The 18442-nt window shown below is 43.8% G+C and overlaps 1 protein-coding gene across 1 annotated transcript in view; it reads right to left on the reverse strand.

The window, feature by feature from the left end:
• Window positions 1-329: 329 nt before the first annotated feature.
• WDR86 (WD repeat domain 86) overlaps window positions 330-18442 on the reverse strand; it is a 26963-nt gene continuing 8850 nt past the window's right edge. The window contains exons 2-6 of the mRNA XM_027893745.1: window positions 17341-17557; window positions 15395-15824; window positions 6485-6620; window positions 2397-2500; window positions 330-1117 (exon numbers count right to left, since the gene is read on the reverse strand). Coding sequence (XP_027749546.1) covers window positions 899-1117; window positions 2397-2500; window positions 6485-6620; window positions 15395-15824; window positions 17341-17557 — 1106 coding nt within the window. The 3' untranslated portion in view covers window positions 330-898. The remainder of the gene's footprint in view (window positions 1118-2396; window positions 2501-6484; window positions 6621-15394; window positions 15825-17340; window positions 17558-18442) is intronic.

Below are 18442 nucleotides of genomic sequence, written 5' to 3' on the forward strand. Positions count from 1 at the left end.
AGCCAAGCAGAGGGCCAGGCTACCCACAGAGGTGGTGGAGTCACCACCTTCCGACTCCTGCCATGCCAAGAGGAGGCCCTTCAGAGGAGCCCATCAGGAACTGTGCCCAAGGTACATGGGTGCCTGGCAGCTCACAACCCTGGCAGCTCACAGAAGACACATGTGAAGTCATTGGTGCTTCCTCTGCTGAAGTATGAGATTTTAAAAGGTAAAAAAAAGACCCCACTGGACTGTTGGGAGGAGGGGAACTGCTGTGTCTTGGCAAACAGCTGACCTTTGTAAAAGGGGCTGAGGTTTAGCTTGTTCTCTGGCTTATGTTTTGTGGGAGAAAAAAAAAAAAAAGCAGCAATTAATTTCTGTCCTACTACTCCCAACTTCCCAGAGAGGTGTCAACTCTGCTTTAAACTCCTGCTGCTGAGCCAAACCATCCTGCGTTGGCGGCCAACGACTGACACAAAGGTGAGCTGTGAAGGCGGAATTTGTAGCTGTGCTTGCAGGACACCTTTCACTGCCACATTGGGCTGAACAGGGTCCATGTGAGTGGGCAACAGCAACAGGGGAAAACTTCTCTCATTAGAAACTGGTCAGGCAGAGATGTGCAGCACCTCTGTGCCCTAGGGAACTGAAACAAGAGAAGTTTCTAATTGCAGACACAGAGGTACCACACCTGAACCACCCTGCCTTCCCTGCTGGCCCCAGAGCTGCTCAGCTGAGTCACCTGCAGCGACAGGATCTGACTGGAGTCCATCTGGCAGTCACAGAGAACCCTGGCTCAAGACACTGAGGTTCGAGCAAAGCCATTTCCCATCTCTTTCCAAGTTCTGGTTTACATGGACACAGTGGTGCAGAAAACAAAATGTTCAGCTTTGGTCACCGATGGAAAGCCCGTTCCGGGCCGTCACATGAGTTCAACGGCCTCGTGTTCCCCGTTCTCCTGCTGTACCATACAGCCCACTTTGTTGTTGAAGAGACGAGACAGGCTCCCCTTCTGCGAGCTCCTGCCCTGGACAGACCTCTCCTTCTTCAAACGCCGCTTATTTCTCTTGCAGATTCCCCGGATGTCCCAGATCCTCAGCGTGCCGTCGTGGGAAGCCGTGTAGAGCAACTCGTTGTGGACCTGGAACAACGGGGTCACACTTAACACCAAACCATGCGGCCCGGAATCGGCACCATCAAACCGTCACAAATCAGAGCAAACACAGCTTGATCCCAACACTTAAGGCCTGAGCTCCTGGCAAGAGCCAGTATAAATTATCACAAAAGCTGCTGAAGTGGGGTGAGACATTACCAAGTCAGGGCTCATTTCTCAGCCACTTCACAGAGCCATAAAATATAAACAGCAGGAGTTATTTATAGCCCAGACCCACTAGAAAAGCAATGGGGAGCTAAACTCGATGTCAGAGTGAGATGTAGCTGGGAATTTCTGTGCTGGTTTTGATGTTGAGCTTAAGGAGGCACCAAAATCAGCATCAGTGAGCAGTGGGGTGCTCAGGAAGGCCTTCCTTCCTCCTTCCCTTCTTCCTTTGCAGTAAGTTACAGTTACAAGTCCTCCTTCAAACTCCGTTGTTCTTCCAAACCTGCAGTAATTTGACTTTGATTCCCTCCTGTGGTTTAATTTCCTTAATGAACCATCAGTCTGTCCACCACAGGTGTGCTCTCAGTCACCAGAGGTGGGTCACGACAGCAAGCACCCCCCTGGCACTCTGGCTTACATGAAACATCACCCAACCACGGCCCCCTCACCCCTCATTAATACACTTAAGATCATATCGAGGTCATCACTTCTCAACCCTCTCTCTTACCAGGATTTTTTGCCCTGTACAGGTTGGAAATTAAGTTACAAAATAAAATACAAAGCCAAGCTTTTTCAATACTCAGGGCTGCCCAGAGGGATTCTATCGGTTACCACCCAAATGCACCCAGGTGACCATCTGCTACACAACCAGTTGCTCAGTACCCAGGAGTCTGCAATTTGGACGATGATGGTACAATATTATTCTGGCTGAATAAGGCACAAACTTCTTTTCCTCCTAGAGCACTGCAAACGCTTATCATTAGTGTCCTGTGATGGAAAGGGTCTCACGAGGCTGGAGCCCGTTCTGTGCCCCTCACAGCATCACTTACACCCGTCTCATTTTTTGTGGCTCCTTGTTTAACCTGACCTGAAAAAACCCCAGTCACAGACACAGGGCCGTCCCTGGGGACTCGTTCCGTGGTTTCACTTATCCTTATTATTAACAAGCTTTCCCAAAATTACATACGGAATATTCAAGACTTATCCTAGAACAACATCCAGTCCAAGACACACAGGCCCGCCAGCCACACACCAATTCCCACAGAACAAATGAGGATGGCAGTCAGAAGGGAGAAATGGCACAAAGAAACCCCTTCCTGACCTGGATACAGTTGATGATGAACTTGTGTCCTCGGAAGATCTTCTGCAGGACTCCGCTCTTGGAATTGAAAGCTCTTGCACAGGCATCACCACTTCCTGTGAACACTGCAACGCAACCACACAGCCCAGCACGGCCAGATGTGAGCAGCAACCCCAGGTCAGCTCATGCAAGTTCAAAAACGCACCTAAACCGTGCTCACAAAGGAGCATGACATACCATTTCTGGGTTTGATTCTCTCCTCAGATAAAGCAGTCCAGATAATTTTCATTTTGCTGACCCCAGCGTGCTTGTTTTCAGCTGTGTTTCTCAAAACACTGAACTGCCTTAAACCTGAAGTTCCTACACACAGCAGCATTTCACTCCAAACACCCTTCATGTATCTATTTCTGCTCCTCTCTTCCACCTTTATTTCCCTGCCTAAACATGCCTCAGTAATCCTAAGCAGGCAATTTATGTCAAGTTTGGCTTTAAGGATTTCCACTAAACCTTCCATTTGTTTTACCACAGTTATTTACAGGTTTACATTCAATGCTACAGTATCTCCATCACCCCTGCTGCTCCAAGAGGGGCAATGCAGGGGTAAGTATATTAAGCATGACCGTGAATTTTGGCTGTTCATCAGGTTTCCTTAGAGTATCTTAACTAGATGTACAAAGAATGACTTCTCAGCACTTCAGGATCTTCATGTCAGATCCCAAGAATTGCTGCATCCAGCAACTGTAAGGCAGTGCTGAATATTTAATTTTGTATTTAGTAATATGCCCAAAAGGGAGTCCATTTGTGTGCTTTAAAGGTCACAAACTCCCTTTACAAATACTCACTTTCCTTCAGTTAACCCAAACTCCTCGAGTTTTTCTAGATATAAATATTTCAGAGCTGCAAAAAGCAATATATTCACTGCTCCATGCATTTCATGTCTTTGAAAGGCCAGTAGCATGGAAAGATTTTCACAAAACCGAAGTGCCCGAAAACCACAGATTCCTTATCTTTTGGGGGATGTCAGGACTGAATCTACAAAGAGAGGTGAAAAAATTATCACAGCAGTAAATTCAGGACTCAGATGAGATTAGAGAACAGGCTGCAGACTGCCATCAGCCTTCCCACTTCAAATGGAACAGCAGGAAGCTGGGTACCTCCTGGCTACACCTCCAAGAAACATCTGGATCTGGAAAACCAATGTCATCTTATATGGGGCACTATGAATTCAATTGCCAACACAATCCCAAAAAAACACTGAGTCCCACTCTGCAAACGAGTCACAACGAAGTAAAGCAGGGTACGGGTACCCACTTTTTATCCAGTGAAAGGAAATCACTGAATTCTGTTACACACATGCAGAGGAACCAATTAAGAGCTGTTTTCCCTCTGCAGCTCTCAGTTTACCTCAGCTATTGCTATCAGGATCTTTTGCTTTTGACAGACACCCTTTTATGTCTTTTGAACTGTCACGCTAGATTTGGGAGGTCTCTTTGCACCTCTGACTTTCAAAGAAGAGCTGTTGATCTATCCCAGATCTAGCATTTAAAGATATATATACCACCTGTGAAATAAACAACAACAAAAAAATTTAATTTTAGTTTTTTACTTAAATTTCATAGACCATTGGGAGGGAGAACAGTTTTTAAACGTTTCCCTTGGAGTTTTTGCAACATGAAAAGATATAAACCCCATTAAATTTTAAAGGACTGTGCACCCACTGTAAGGGAGAAATAATCAACATATCATTAAGTAAATTAGATTGAAAACCAGCTGCAGTGTTCACCATGCTATTGATTATACAAGTAGGCTGAGGAAAGCCACTGGAAACACGTTTGGAGGACTTAAATTTTAGCTCTCAGATCTGTTTGGACCCTCAGTACACTATAAAGCCTTCTTGGAAACACACAGTAATGCAAGCAACAGTAGTATATAAATTAATTTTTAAGGGGAAATTTCCTCTTTCAAGAATTAAAATGCACCTAATGCATTCAGACAAGCTCCTAATATTCTTCCAGGGCATTTTTTCTACCCTTTAAGTGGTACCCTTCAATTCTCCCTGTTTGACACTTTTAGTACCTTTGCGTTTGATTTAAAATGAGACCTTAAATAACTCTGTGAACACTTCTGTCACACTATCGGGATGTTCTTCACTGGTCTGACTAAATGGAGCAATATTGCCTTTATTTTAAGGGGAAAAAAAAAAGTGTTATGAAAGAATAGTGTGTGTGTGTGTGTGTGGCAGGGTCAGGGTGGTAGGATGAGGGGGAAGAGAGAAAGCTGCAGAGCTGATGGGGCTGGCATCAAATAATGAGACTTTTGTTTGAGCCTAAAGTTTCTTTATTCTTTAGAGTGTGGTCAAGTCTATACTGGTTGTGTGAAAAGTAGGACCAAGACTGAAAAAAATGCAGCTCTGGAGGTCTCATTAATGAAGGAGACAGTGTCTCCATCTCCCACCCAGACATGGATACTCCTCACTGGATCAGGCCAACATCAGCTCAGCACAGTTATCTCACCTTTGGCTAGTCCTGATTAATTCAGTGTTTTGGTTTGTGTCTTTATAATTAAAAGGGGGAAAATACACACACACACAAAATCATTAATATTTTGTCTGCCAGTGTTCACCCTGGATTACAATTTCTGGTTCATTTCCCTTGCTCGCTGCCTGCATCTTGGACCAGTAATAACTTCAGGGGGCAGCTTAGGTTCAGACCCTTTCCCCTTCCATTTCAACCTTTTAGCCAACAGCATAAGCTGAAATCCGCAGAAATTACAACCTGCAGGTAGGGGTGAATGGGGTAGTTCTGAAATGTAGGTGAGGAGAGCGGAAACAACCATAAATCACAATTAACTATTTTAATGAAGAAAAGTAGTGCTGTGGGTCTCATGCTGAAAGGAGGGCCAAAAAAGGGTTCCCTGACTGAAATAAAATTCCACCTCTGGGCTTGGTTACATGTTAAATTTCCAAACATAATTTAGAAATCAGTTCAGTTAGTGGGTTATAAATGTAGTCAGCCAGCCATGGCAGGCATGGTGCTAGACAAGTGCAGGTACAGCTCTCTGCTAACGTGCACCATCTTGCATCTGTCAGCCAGTTATCACCATCACACTGACGATCTGCCAAAAGAGAGATCGGGGCCCAGATAGCAACCATTCATTCAGTGTTGTATGTTCACTTCATAGCTGAAGTACAGAAACCAAAATCAGCCAAGTGTTTAGAATGTCTGGATTAGCTTAAGGCAGCCATGGACATCCCTAAAGGAGAGAAGTTCTTGTTTGGGCAGCAAATGAAGGCACTTCAGCTCTAACAACAGTGGCAGGATGAGACCAGGATGACACAGAGAGAGCTTCACTGATAAAAACAGAGGTGCTGCGTGAAACCCAAAACCAGAAACGGAGAGGAGACGTGCAGAAGGAATGCCAGCACAGAGAAGGATTTAAAGAGGGAGGTTTGATGGTCAGAATAAACTGTTATGTCAGCAATAGACGCTTATGTACAGAAACCACTATCAGCAGGAGGACTGAAGGCAGTGGAGCTGAGAACATTAGTACAGCAAGCCCTGCTTGGCTGCTGCAGAAAGGTGGTTTGGGGAACAAATACATGAACCATGACAGGTAAGAGGAAAAGAACCTGTGGAAAGGGAGATGGTCTGAACAGGAAGCCCAACTGTGAGAAAGAAGCAGTGAGCATCTGAGATTCTAGTTTAGGACAGTCCATTGTACCTATGGGGCAGCAGAGGCAGGCACAGGGCTGTGCATCCACCAGCAGCACTTGCTGTCCCCGAGCACACAGGAGAAGCAGGTGACAGACCTGTGAGGTTAAACCATGGCTACACTAACAACCCCCAGGCAGCTCAGAATTTAAGCCACTTCTCTTTAAGAAACTGCCTCTTCATTTTCAAGAAGAGGGAGGTTGAAAATGGAGGGAACATCTAAGCTTCCCATATGGAGTAGTACAGCAAAGTTTGATACTGAACATAGACATGCTGGGGTTGAAAAAAAAGTGACAATTTCGCAGGCCTTCAGAATTATTCTCCATTAACAACCTTCAGTCAAAGACAAACATCCAAAAGGAGACAGGGGGGTTGCTGAACAGAGGAAAGGCAACTTACAGATCCCAGCGTGGTATTTCAAAGTGCTAACGCTGTGTTTGTGAGCCTTGTACGTTTGGATTCGCTCCCCAGTGTCAACTAACCAGCACTTCACTGTCCTGTCCGCGCTCCCCGAGTACAAGTGGCGGTTCACGAGCTGAAGGGAAGAGAAGAAGACATCAGCAATCATCCCTCAGGCAGGTTCCTGGGAGAACTGCACTGAAGTGACTCATCCAAAGTCAGTTTCCAACTCAACAGCAACAGCTGCACCTTGAAACGGAGGGATGGTGAGCAAACCATTGTGTTCTCGACAACTCCATCTCCCATTGGCTTCTGGGCCTTAAAAACAGCTCCCAGCTTTCAGAAGACAAAAACTTTGCCCGTCTGCTGGAGCAAGCAGGCAGGATTCCAGTGAGCTTAACAATGCTAACCCTGCTTCCATAATTAGGTACATTATTACAGCCTTAAAAAAAAACCAAAACAGCAGTGTAGCTTCTGCAAAGCATATTTGACAGGAACTCTTCTCAGATTGTAAGTTTTAATTACAACAGAAATTTCAGAACAATTCTGAGTAACAAAAAAAAAAAAAGGTAAATTAAAATTAAAATCCTACATACCATAAACCAGAGTTTATATTTAGTATGATCACTCTGCACAAGGTTAGCATTTGGAAACACTAACTCTTCCTTGAAGCTGTTCTGTACCTGCATTTCTACAAGCCTTTTCAGATTGTGTTATTGAATGATTAAATAATTACCACCCTTTACACAGGTTTTTGAACATCTTCAATCAGATTGTCTTCTGCTGTGTGTTTAAAGTAATTCTGCCTATAAATCCCGAAGAAGAATGGTGCCTTATTCCACCAGTTATCCTGTACCCTGTGAGAACTCACTGGTGGGGAGGGTGGGGTTTATTCCACAGCAGAGAATGACGAGAGGAAGGACTGCAGTTGCAAAACTGAGACAGAGAGAAAATAACTGACCTGTGCAAGACTTTAAAACCAACCATTACACAGTAAACAAACTGTATAAAGCCTGGAAGCTCAGCAAGGAAAAACTCCACAGTGCAGAGAAAAATCTGGCATTCTCTGGCTATCTAATGAAATCAAACTAAGGGTTTTCACAGCCATTGTTATGTAGAGCTCTGACTGCACACTCCTCTCAGCTTCATGGACTTGCAGCAAACTCTGTATCAAAGGGATGGAGAGACAGCAGGGAGAACCCTGACCCGTTCCCCCTCCAAGAAATGGAGTTTGCATGAGGAGTAACGATACCTCGTTTGTCCCCCAGACACACGGATCAGAAGGTTCTAATGACCAGCAGTGCACTGGCCCCTGACACTCCTCAGGTATCTGCAGGAAACCAAGTGCACAACAAATGACAAATCCACTTGTCCTGGGCCTTGCTCTTAGGGCACTTCTAAGGGTCTGGTTATTCTGTCACCTCAGAAAATTATAAACCTTCAGTCCCCCCGCTCTTTGCGCGCTCTGTATCTGTAAGGCTGGAAAGTTTTTCATGCTCTTCCATCTCCAAATCCATAAAGGAATGACCCCGTTCCCAAAAGGCATCATAAGTGAGCTCTGTACAGAGCAACACTGTGCTGTGTTACAACACGAAACAAAAGGTATTTTTAAGATACAAAGCACTGCAGTGATGGGACTGTGTTAACCCACGTAAGAAACGCGTGCAGGCAGAGCAAGAGCTGGTCACAGCTCCCACCAGCCCAGCCAGAGCAGGGAATGCCACACTTCCTACCAGCAGAACCTGGCCCATGGAACAGAATTCATAGCTAAACGCCAGGAGCCTGTAAAACACAACCCTCTGTTAAAGGCCAGCAGTACTTTGAAATGTCATTTCCGATTACTTCTGAGCTGTTTTAACAGCAGCATTAATGTCGTATCCCAGTGAGGAAAGAGAACAAATGGCCAGCAGCACTCACAAAAACCAAGAGCCACTCAGTTAGCCTGAGGAAGGTAACCTGATTTTTAAATTCCAAGCTCGGCCTGAATGGGCATGAAGAGATTTTCATGCTGCACCTGCTAAATGGAAGAGGATGCTTTGAGCTGAGATCCTGCCGTGTGGTTCTTGGCCAAGTCTTTTTTTTTTTTTTTTTTTGGACATCTTGCTAGCAGCATCAACCCACCCACTGAACATGGGAAAACACTAAATTACTAAATTATAACTTCCCGCAGGTAAATGCCACTCTGCATTAACAGTACATTAGGTTATGCTGCTTTGTTTCTACATTTAAGTGGGTGTGTGAACGCCAAAGTGAAACAAAAGAGCTGCAACTTGTCTAGGTTTGCTAATTTGCTAGATATAAAAATGTATCAAATGGTGTGGGCTTACTTAGATAATTTATAGCACCAGAACTGTAAGAGCCTTAGAATCATAGAATGGTTTGGGTTGGAAGGGACCTAAAAGATCACCTATTTCCAACCCTCCTTACATGGGCAGCAACGCCTTCTACTAGACCAGGTTATTCAGAGACCCGTCCAACCTGGCCTTGAACACTTCCAGGGATGGAAGTGGGCAACCTGTGCCAGTGCCTCACCACTTTCATAGGAAAGAATTTCTTCCTAATATCTAAACTACATCTACTTTCTTTTAGTTCAAAGCCATTCCCCCTTGTCCCACCTCTCCCTGCCCTTGTAAGAAGCCCCTCTCCAGCTCTCTTGAAGCCCCTTTAGGTACTGGAAGGTGCTATGAGGTCTCCCCAGAGCCTCCTCTTCTCCAGGCTGAAAAACCCCAATTGTCTCTGCTTGTCTTCATAGCAGAGATTCTCCAGCCCTCTGAGCATCTTCATGGCCTTCCCTGGAATCCCTCCAACAGGTCTACATCCTTCCTATGTTGGAGACCCCAGAGCTGGAGGCAGCACTGCAGGTGGAGTAGAGCAGAGCAGAGTAGAGCAGAGGGAGAGAATCCCCTCCTTGACCTGCTGCCCACGCTGCTGTTGATGCAACACAAGCCATGGTTGGCTTTCTGATGCCCAGCCAGACATCTGGTGAGGTGGCCAGCACACCAACCATCTTCTCTTTATTCAAAGCCTCTGTGCTAACCCATTATACACATCTGTGCACCTTCCTCCCCCTCACCAGCTCAAGCAGGTGAGCACAGCAGCAAAGGATCCTCAGCCTCGTATGGAAACAGGAATATTAACAGGTTAAACAATCTACCACATGCCACAGACTGAGCCTGCAGCATAGCCAACAGCAAAACCCAGCACAGGCTCTGACTGTCACATTGCCTCTCATTTCCAGGGTATTTTTATAAAACAGAGCACGAAATGGCTATTAGTGAAGAAAGCCATCAAGAGCTATCAGCTCAGGCTGAAGCTGCAAATCAGACCTGCCTTAAGTGATGTGATAGGCATAATGTCATCTAAATTGGTGCAGATCTGTGCAGCTAAGATAGACCTTTACAGTCACTGCAGACTAGGGCACAATTCATCTCACCCTGAAGCACATTTCAAACAGACCACACCCCTAAAACTTGCTATTTCTTCCCTCAACAAGAACAGCCTTCTCAGCTGTGGCCAAATCAATTTAAGCAAGATCACTCCTCCTTCACTTGTCTAAAGGCAGGTCTAGCTTACAACTCCAGCCTAAGCTACAACACCTCAGATATCTGTATTTGATCAAATTAATAATCATCACTTACTGTGTCCCTAGCCAAAGCACTTACAATCTGGCCCCATGCTGTAGATCTGTAGAAATGGCTGCATATTCCAACCTGTGACTGCCCAGAGAAACAGCAGTGATATTTCCAAAGCTGTATTTTCCTTGGCTGGCCTTTGAACACTTGGTTCACTTTGGCTAATTTCCCAACAAAGCTCCTGACATGGAAAAGCACGGCCAGGCAAGGACACCTGGGCAGAGTGGACAACACAGAACAGATTTGCAGCTCAGACACTAATGGGCTGAGTGGACATTTCAAACCCAGGTAGCTTCCGACAATTTTAAAACCTGGTGGCAGTCAGATGCCCAGTTCTAAAGCAGAAAAAAGAAAATCACTGCACTGATATTTGTAATTCTGGACTGCTAATTTTTCTCATCACTCTGAGACATTTTGCTTTGACCCTGATGAAACACTGGGACACATGAATGGAGCAAATTTGTCTCAATCCTCAGACCAAAGTACTGGAGATGTAGCATTGCATGAAAAAGTTCAGTCAGACTGCTTGTGAGTTGCAAAGTAATAGCAGTAGCAAAATCCTAGTTGTAAATGCTGAAATAGTTATAGATTTCATTAATAAGAAATGGTTGTATCCCCCAAACACACCAGAATTTTAATTAAAAAAAAAAAAAAAATCACATCTAGGTTTGATCTCTCAAGGCAGTTACAACTCTACTGCTCCACAAACTCGGATGGACTGAATATTTGCAGCAGCTTAAGACAAATTTTACCGGCAGGAATGCCAAAAATATCTGCAAAAGAGCTGTTTAACAGGTATTTCAATCTTAGAGGAATGGACTTTGCCATCCTTATTAACCTTTGCTATAAGAAACAATTTAATCCTCAGTCAAGGAGAGGCAACTGGCTCTCCAGAGAGATTTGGGCACATCCTCTTTCTGAAGGTCACTTGCACTCAGACTTGATCCCAGGAACTTCAGGGTAAGTTCCTCTCAGCAACCACATGTCCCACCACCAGCTTGTTCTCCTCATGGGGGTCAGTGCTCCTACAGTCTGCCAGCTGGGTCTCCTATTCACAGCCACTTCTAAGCTAAAAATCACCAACTTGGACCTGTCTCAAGTTACAACTATGTAAGCTTCGGCCGAGTTAAGACTTTCAGGATCCCATTCAAACCACATTCATTTTAACGAGCAAACAAACTCCCTGTGGGCAAGAAATTGTTTTGGTTTTTTTTTTCTGAGAATCCATCTAGAAAGAGCTCTCTGGCCTGGCTGTCAGAGAACATTTTTCAGCCTTTTTTTACTGCAGTGCAAAGCACGTTTAGCTTCTACAGGTGTTGTACACATTCACATTCCTCTAACTCACATCTTCATCCTCTGATGCAACAAATACAAACACAGATTACAAAGACTGTGTGCGCTTAATTTAACTGATGTGGCAAGAAAACATTTCTTGTCCCCGTGATCACAACAGTTAGGCACATAAACGGAGTCCAGGCAGTGGCTTTGTTCAAAGCATTCTTTCCTTCTAGTCAGCTTTAAAAGGCCACTGAAGGGAATGGTCCAAACAAAGGATCTTCTGCGGGGAAAACCAGAAGCAAGCCCTTCTCCACTCATGTTCATGTTCTTCAAAAAGAGGTTTCCTTGCAAGAATGTTTGCTGTAGGATCCAAGCTGAATTCCAAGCTGGATCATTTCGCATTGCCAGCTTTTGGCAGCGCAATTTTGATAAATACTCAGAGGCAGAACAATCAGCGAAGGACAAAGCAATCCTTGTAAACAGTTTGCAAAGCTACTTCCGAGGCATTTAGGAAAACATACACAAGTAAATATTTAAATCAGGGTTATTCAGCCTTTTGCAGGCAGTCACATTAATGAAAATGGGTGTTTGATTATTAATTCCAAATACTGGTCTTTAGCCAGGCCTGAAATTTTTAAGTGGAAGGACGAGCACGAGCTGTGATTACACTCAGCCCACCCTTGCTTTTCCCCATCACTTCCTATAAAATTTCATTATTGGCTCTTATATGAAGAGGGAGCACTCAGAACAGCTGCTGTACTTCGTCTGCCAAGCGATCAATGCACTGCAGGAGGAAGAGAGCGAAGAGTCCTGGCTGCTCCACCATGAGCTACCTTGCCTGACTGTGAAAATCAAGCAATCAGTGCTGCCAAAGCCCCTAGCATGGACACAGTTCCCACTGCAGATAGGTTTTGCCAGGAGACTTTCTCTCTTGGTCCAATTTAAACAGTGGAAGGAAGAGAAAAGTGGCATTAGAACAAGCTGGTACCTGCAGCAGAGCTCCTTTGCCAGCAGAACACCCACAATCAGTTGGGTTGGTAACTCACCTTCAACAGACTGACCCCAGCTGGGACAGCAGGACCAGCCCTGGGGGATATGAACAGCTCACCCTCTTCACTCCTCTGTCTAGAACCTCCAAGGACAGGGGAAAAGGGAAAGCCTAAAGCTCACCAACACTCTTCTGTTCTGCCATGCTAGATTAGAGTAGTTCCCAGGCTCCTCTAACTTACACCAGCTGGCAACAACACCTAAAGGATCTCAGAGCATCTGGGGAACACTCAAAACCCGAACATGCCTGTGGCATCAGCCCTCTGCTTTCCACAGTCCAGCTCTGCAGGAAACAAGGTGGATAACATGGGTGTGCTTTGCTTTATGGCTGTCCACCCAGAAAACTCCTTCAAGAGGCTCCAGGAATTCCCATTCACTGCTACAGCAACACTACTGGTATTTACTGGAAAGTAATGGGAGAGGACTGGAACAGGCTGGACCTAATTTGCAGCAGTTCAGAACATCCCAGGGCATTCCCGTTAATAACAGCTTTCTAAAGTTGGGGGAAATATGGTCTCAATATCCAAATTTTTCCTGATCTGTGTCCAGGACGAAAGATCATACTGAGCATTTCTCAAACTTTTTGAAAGGTCACCCTCCCTTAGGGATCTTTATTTGAATAAATAAAATGAAAATAAGTCTTTATTTTTCTTTCCCTTTATCCTCCCCACACAAGCATTATACCACCCAGAGAACAGGTAAATGCCTCTAATTCCTGGTACCAACTCAGCTCCTCCAGGACGGGGGGAGTGAAAATCTGCTGTAATTAGCAGCTCACTTCTGCCCTGAAGAAAATTAATTACTGTCAACAATTAAAACTCTCTGCTGGCTATTGTGAGCAACTCACAACTACCTCCAAGTCCTTCCTGACCTGGAGTTTGAAAAATACCATCCCAACTCACTGCCACAGATTACAACCCTGTCACTGAGGAGCCCAGGGCAAAAAGGGGCTCCAAGAGCTTTTTGAGAAGAAATCAAAAATTAAAAAAAAAAATAAATAAACACCTCTTTTCAGGAAGGTTCCTTTCTGTTGTAACATCTTTGTATGGATTCTGGTGATTGACCCCTTTCTGAAAGAATGAAAATACCATGTGGGCTGTGCTGAGAGGCTGCCAAGTGGAACAGAAGGGACAGTGTTGAACCCAGCTAGGCAGAGGGAGGAATTAGGAAAGATCAACAGCCTAAAGCTATTCAACAGCAGTACAGTGACTGCTTAAGCTGGGATAAGTTTGAGAGGCCTGGACACTAAATGCTCTCTGTGGGGGCCTATATGTACCTCAGCTGGACTCTCCCAGCCTCATACACCAGCTGGTGACGAGAGAAGTGAGGGGCTACCAGTTACTCACAGCTAGAAGAGAATTTGGCCAGGACTGTTGCCAACACAGTCTTGGCAGCAGCAGTCTTGTGTACTCTGAATTGTTCAGGTTTTCCAAATAGATGTATTGGTTTTGTTTTTCTTCTCCCCTACAAGAAGTTCTGTTTGTTTAAAACCATTGTTTAATTCTGTGCTCACAAGCAGAGAAGCATTGCTCATTCCTGAGCATTCAAAGAGCATAATTGAATTTCCCAGGCTTCTGGGAGAGGGTCAAGCCAGTTTTGTGTAACAATTTTAGCAAGAACCCAATTAAATTAAAGCAAGCTCTGTCGTTGCCAATCTGTGCCTTGGAGAAGGGCTACAATTAAACAACAAAACATAGCGTGACACTAAGAACAGCAACAGATTTACTTCAGCATCCTCAAAATACATTACCACAATATCAAAAAAACAAGCTTTAACACTGAGAATTTACCCAAGCAAGACAAACATTACTCCAGGGCAACATGACTTTGTATGTTGTGTTTTTTTTTTTTCCCTTTCTAAAACTGAAGAAAACCAGAATTCCTTCGGTACTCTCAGGTTTTTACTCTGTTAGTGTCAGCTGTGACTACCTTCTCTAGAAACAAAGGCAACATTTACTAAACAGCTATTAAAATTACATCCTGTAGCCTCTGTAAAGGAAAAACACTTATGGACAACAAACACAAACAAGGAGAGCAGCAAGAAAAACTACTGTCATTAACTTCAGTCAGACACACGCATTTATAAACATTTATGCTGACCTGAAACTAAGTTACAGACCATCATATACTCTCTTTAAATACACTGTGAGCATTTTCTGGTGGATAATGAGAGCACAGGGTAAGTGCTCGTGCGATAGTTCCCATTTTGCTTCATCTGCCTAACCTTCTCCTCTTCCCTGCATCATTAACAAATCTGGCAGCATTCACCAGAAAAATACTGCAAACAGAAAAACAGAGCACAGTTTTTCAGAACACGTTACATTCCTTCCCCTCTTTCCTTCATCATTTCCTGATTTCTCTTCCCTATGCTCTACTTCTCTTTCCCATTTTCCTTGCCCGTTTCCTTGTCTTGGCCATCTCTTTCTCCCTTTCTTTTCTCAGATTATATCTGTGTGGTTTTTAATGTAGGATTTCTTTCAGCTTTATGCTCTCCCATTATCTTTTGCCCACAACTTTGTGTTAGGATTTGGGCTGGGGTTTTTTAAGTTATCTGGCTTACTCTGAATTTTTTTTTTCCCCTCCTCTTTTTAAGTTACCTGACGCTGTGACCGTTTACTTGCTCAGGGTATTTTCTTCAGAGTCTGGTGATCCTGTCTGCACAATCCTACTCAGGTGAACGTTGCACCCAGAAAACCTACTCATGAGTTCCAAGACCTAGGAGGATTTAAATAGATACTGAGCTAGAAGTTAGACAAGGACAGCCACTAGAAGCCCAGTGTTTTAGGAAAGAGGATTTGTCTAAAGACCAGAGAACATTATTTTGTTATTACATGAATATTTAATTTAATAACCTGCCTTGGAAGAGCTTCTTTGTGAACAAAAGGACAACGGAGACCCACACGAGTTAAGGCATGGACACCCCTTTCCAAAGGCTCTTGAGGAGAGCTCTTACCTCTAGGCAGATGACTGATCCTTGGTGCTCTTTGAACACTTTGAGCTGCTCACCAGTGACAATATTCCAGGTGCGGATGGTGTAATCCGTGCTGCCGGAGAACAGCTCCCTGTTTGGTGCGTCAAGTATAAGGCACAGGACGGCCCCGGTGTGTCCCAGCAGGGTCTGGTAGCAGCGCCCGCTGGACACCCACCAGACCTTCACAGTGCAGTCAGTGCTCCCTGTCACCAGCAGGTCTCTGCTCACCCTCTCTTCCTCCTCTTCCTCCTCCTCTTCCTCAAGAACATCCCTGGAGGAGTAGTGAGCCAGAGTCAGGACACAGTTCCGATGGCCCCTGAATTCCTGGATTTGTTTCTCCTTGTCCACGCTCCAGCAGCGGGCCGTCCTGTCGTAGGAGCCACTGAACAGATAGTCTTTGGCAACCAGGATCCTGCAAAAAACATGGGGTTTATGCATGAATAGCATCATTCTTTTTATATAACCCTCTTCTGTCACATTTTTCAACGCCAAGCACCCTGAAGCATGAAACAGCAGCATGAACACAACATTTATAACCCCAATTCAGTGTTTTTAGAAACTGAACACTTCTCTGTTTCTACTTTTAAAACCAAGACCCCTTATTCAGGTACATATATTGGTACTTATATTTTTACACTATAGCATTGTAACTTTGGGCATTTGTGTTTTGCTAAAGTTCCTCCCAGCAGGGATCATGAACTTTCATGAGTTACACCTACTAGCTACAAGTTTGATGTGTTGTTTGGTTTCTTTCTTTTTTTTTTTTTTCTTTTAAGTAACTTATTCTTGGCAATTATTCTTCAGTCTTTCTTTATTAAAAAAAAAATTTATAAACTGACCTATGACAATAGCTTGGAATTAAAAACAGAAAAAACCCAAAACACTAAAAAACGCATTACAGGAACCTGAACTGCAACTGATGGTGTGCAAAGATAACCACCTTTCCATCATCAAATAAAGAGAGTGCAAGAAAAAAAAATATACACCTAATTTCACTTAGCTCAGGATCTCAAAAAAGGTAAAGAAAGAGTATCCCATTCATTACATAACTGAAGAGCAAATCAGAGATTACAGCTCAGGAATTCAACTTGCTGGGCCTCCAAAACAATAAGTTGTAGCAGCACAGGCGTATAATAACAGAAAAATCTCTAAAGTTCATATTTCCAAACCAGAGATGTGGAACATCCACAACCTGCCTTCTTTGTCAGCTGAGTTTGGTCCTCTGGAACCTTTCAAACAGGCATCAAAGTCATATGAATAGGGAACACATTTCCCATTTGCTGATTCAAGCAAAAAATCAGGCCGGTGCCAAAACACGGAGCCAGCCTTCCTAACTATTTACAGAATCTTGCTACACATCGTATGTGTTTTGAGTTTAGCAAGGAACAAAAAAACCCACACACCCACCAGAAAAGAAATGTTAAAAAAAAATACCAATCTTTGACTGCTCTATTTGCCATTAATTAAATCCAGTCCAACTATTAAGAGGCACTTTAAAAAGACAGGGCAATCAGCCACCCACAATTAATTTAATAGTTTAATATTAAACTTCATTTGCACAAACAGCAGTAAAAGAAAAAGCCCTGACTTCACCCCTCTTGCCAACACAAAGACATGACACGATGTTTTTAAAATCTATTTATCAGAAGCATCTGTTATCAATTGAATAATTCCTTCTGGAATTTCAATCCTAGCCCTGGACTCGATCCCCCTGCTGTGTTTGCCTTTCATTTCTCCCCTATCTGCTGCCTATGGCTGTGTCAGCACCGTTGTTAGGAAAACTAATCAGCACGGGACACGGGTAGCACGAGCTCAAAGGTTTGCAGAGCCCGTTTTGTTAGAGAAGTCACGGAGAACGGCAGTGAAATGACAGCACAGATGTGGTAACAGATCACAGGGACACGAGGGGAGAGCTCCAGGGAGCCAACCTGTTCACAATCGACGTGTGGCCTCGGTAAATGGCCAGGCACTGCCCCGTCACCACATCCCACTTCCGAATGGTGTGATCTGCGCTGCACGTGAAGGCAGCCTCGTTTTCCAAGTGGCAAAAGGTGATGTAACTTTCATGTCCTGGGAACAACAGAGGAAATAAGTTTGATCGCTCTGCGTGCAAGCAGGACTGACTACTGGAGCCCTTGGCCTCGACTAAAAATAAAATAAAACAAACAAAGGAATGAAACTCTGGTTTTGGGTGCACCACCATGTTCCTCACGTTTGAGGATTTCTACAAAACACAACAATTTCAAGCAACACCAGAAAAATTCACCTATATCAGGATTAAGTGAAAGAGTAAAACAGTACAGTTCTACCAATCAGGTAAATCAAGTAGCATAATAGAAACGTTATGAGCTAAACTCATATCAATATAATAAAACTCAGACTAATGAAGTTTAAAACCAATAAAAAATTGACTTTTTTTTTTTAATAAAAGAATGCTTTTGCTTCCTTATTTTGAAATAAGGTGGGGAAAAGGCTGCATTTCAACCCAGCCCATTGGTTTTCAGGAAACAAACAGCCATAAATTAAAGCATGAAACTCTGAAAAAAGGAAGTAACATGAGACTTACCAGCAAGTTTAGTTTCATTGTCCAGGCAGAATGAAATGCAAACAAAAAAACATATCTGGTAAATAGTCAGCCAAGACTTTCCCCATCATGACTTACAACATGAATAAACCCCAAACTTTACAAAATATCAGTACACCTTTAAGGAAATGATACAGAAAAGCAGAATAAGAGCACAATTGTTTATACAATATTCTGAGTACACTGGGATTCTGCAGTTACAATAAAAACAGGCACAACCACTGCTCAAAAGATGTCATGCTGACAAACAGGGTAATGCCAGCAAAGAGGAATCAATATTACAACCTCAAGCTTTTGTTGTTGCTTAGATAGACGTGTCATTTTTCTATTGTAACATTAAATGCACCACATTTAAAAATCACCTTAGGATTCAAGTCCCAGCTTCACCCAAGATCTCTTGTGTGAAATTGCTGTCACCTGTCTAATCACTGTGCTGGGATCACCTT

The sequence above is a fragment of the Empidonax traillii genome, unplaced genomic scaffold (assembly GCF_003031625.1).
Source record: "Empidonax traillii isolate 1590-97213 ecotype Southwest subspecies unplaced genomic scaffold, ASM303162v1 scaffold404:size960789, whole genome shotgun sequence".
NCBI lineage: Eukaryota > Metazoa > Chordata > Aves > Passeriformes > Tyrannidae > Empidonax > Empidonax traillii.